The sequence below is a fragment of the Pinus tabuliformis genome, chromosome X (assembly GCF_031772625.1).
Source record: "Pinus tabuliformis cultivar Carrire ecotype Pingquan chromosome X, CPIR1, whole genome shotgun sequence".
Lineage (NCBI taxonomy): Eukaryota > Viridiplantae > Streptophyta > Pinopsida > Pinales > Pinaceae > Pinus > Pinus tabuliformis.
The window spans coordinates 822,991,965-822,993,432 of NC_142308.1; the positions used below are offsets into that span (position 1 = coordinate 822,991,965).

Sequence of the window (1,468 nt, forward strand, 5' to 3'; positions counted from 1 at the left end):
TGATTCTCTGGAATTATTTTAGGAAGAATGAGCTTAAGTCTATTTGCAATTACTTTGGTGATTAATTTTTATCGAGTATTGCATAGGGAAATCAGACGAAATCTGCTGAAGTTTTTGGCGCCTTTTTCCTTGGGTATGAGGGTTAAGAATGCAGAGTTTGTGCTGCCTCCTATTTTCTGAGTATTTTGAGACTTTTGAACCATTTTGAGAAGGTCCTTTTCAAAAATCGGCCAACAAGCTTAAAGGAATCTAGCAGAGAATCCATTCGGCCCAGGGGCCTTATTTGGATCCATATCAAAAAGAGCCTTTTTGACTTCATCTTTAGTGACTTTGGCCTCAAGAGTCTCATTCATTCGCTGAGAAATTACAGAGGGTATAATATCTAACAGATCTGAATATTGGTTTGGATCCTTGTCTTCACTATACAAGTTTTGAAAATGAGAAAAGGCTGCTTTCTTTATGTAATCAAAATCCTTATGAATATCGCTATCCTCTTTAATCTCTGAGATGGTGTTGAAGCATTTCCTTGCCTGGGCTTGTTTGTGGAAAAAAGAAGTGTTCCTATCCCCTGCTTTGAGCCAGAGATTACGAGATTTTAATCTCCAATACTCTTCTTCAACTAAGCAGGCCTTGTGATAGCATTGTTGCAGCTGAGCTTCTTGATCTAATAACTCCTTTGTGAGTATAGCGTTCTCCATACAAGTTTGATGGGAGACAAGAGCGGCTTTAATGGATTTCCTTTCTGTATCCGGTTTAGACAGAGTTTTGACCCATATTTTTAGAACTCCTTTCACCCTTCTAAGCTTTTCCTCCCAAATATATAAAGGTGATCCTTTAACTGGCTGGTTCCAGCATTCTTTGACAGTTTGCATAAAGTCTGGCTCCTTTACCCAGAGAGGGCTAAATCTAAAGGGGATAGGACCCAAATCAAGGTGAGATAGAAGTTCTAGCTTTATGGGCTTATGGTCCGAGATGCTGCTAGCAAGAATATGCATTATGGGCTCTAAAACTAGCAAAAAATAGGAGCTTTGAATAAAAAATCTATCTAGCCTGGCAACAATATGTCTAAGGCCCACTCTTTTATTAGACCAAGAGTACTTACCGGAAGAAGGTTTGATATCCAGCAAGTCCCAGTCCTGCATTATGTCCTCCACCCATTCCCTTGCCGGATCTCGAACTGCGCTGCCTCCCCTTTTTCAGATGGATGAAGAGTGAGATTGAGGTCTCCAGCAATAATTATATTTTCCAGGTTTGTCAAATCTGCTTGGTGCCTTATAGAGTCCCAATAGTCTTTTTTCCCCAACATTGTCTGGAGAGTAAACATTGAACAGACAAAACGTTTCCTTAGTGTCCAAATTCCGCATTTTCAACAACAACCAATGAGTGTTCCTAGCCTCAAATAGGACTGTAAATTTGTTGACGTTCCAAAGAGTGCCAATCCCTCCTGAGGCACCCTAGGCAGAGATTG

At 40.3% G+C, this 1,468-nt stretch overlaps 1 protein-coding gene across 1 annotated transcript; it reads right to left on the reverse strand.

The window, feature by feature from the left end:
• Window positions 1–239: 239 nt before the first annotated feature.
• LOC149142307 (uncharacterized) lies at window positions 240–995 on the reverse strand. Its single transcript, XM_089451447.1, has one exon. It carries the CDS (start codon window positions 993–995, stop codon window positions 240–242), a length of 756 nt encoding a protein of 251 aa, XP_089307573.1.
• Between the last annotated feature and the right edge of the window lie 473 nt (window positions 996–1,468).

Coding starts and splice junctions, on each gene's coding strand:
- LOC149142307 (XM_089451447.1), bottom strand. CDS start 995: ATGCATATTCTTGCTAGCAGCATCTCGGACCATAAGCCCATAAAGCTA.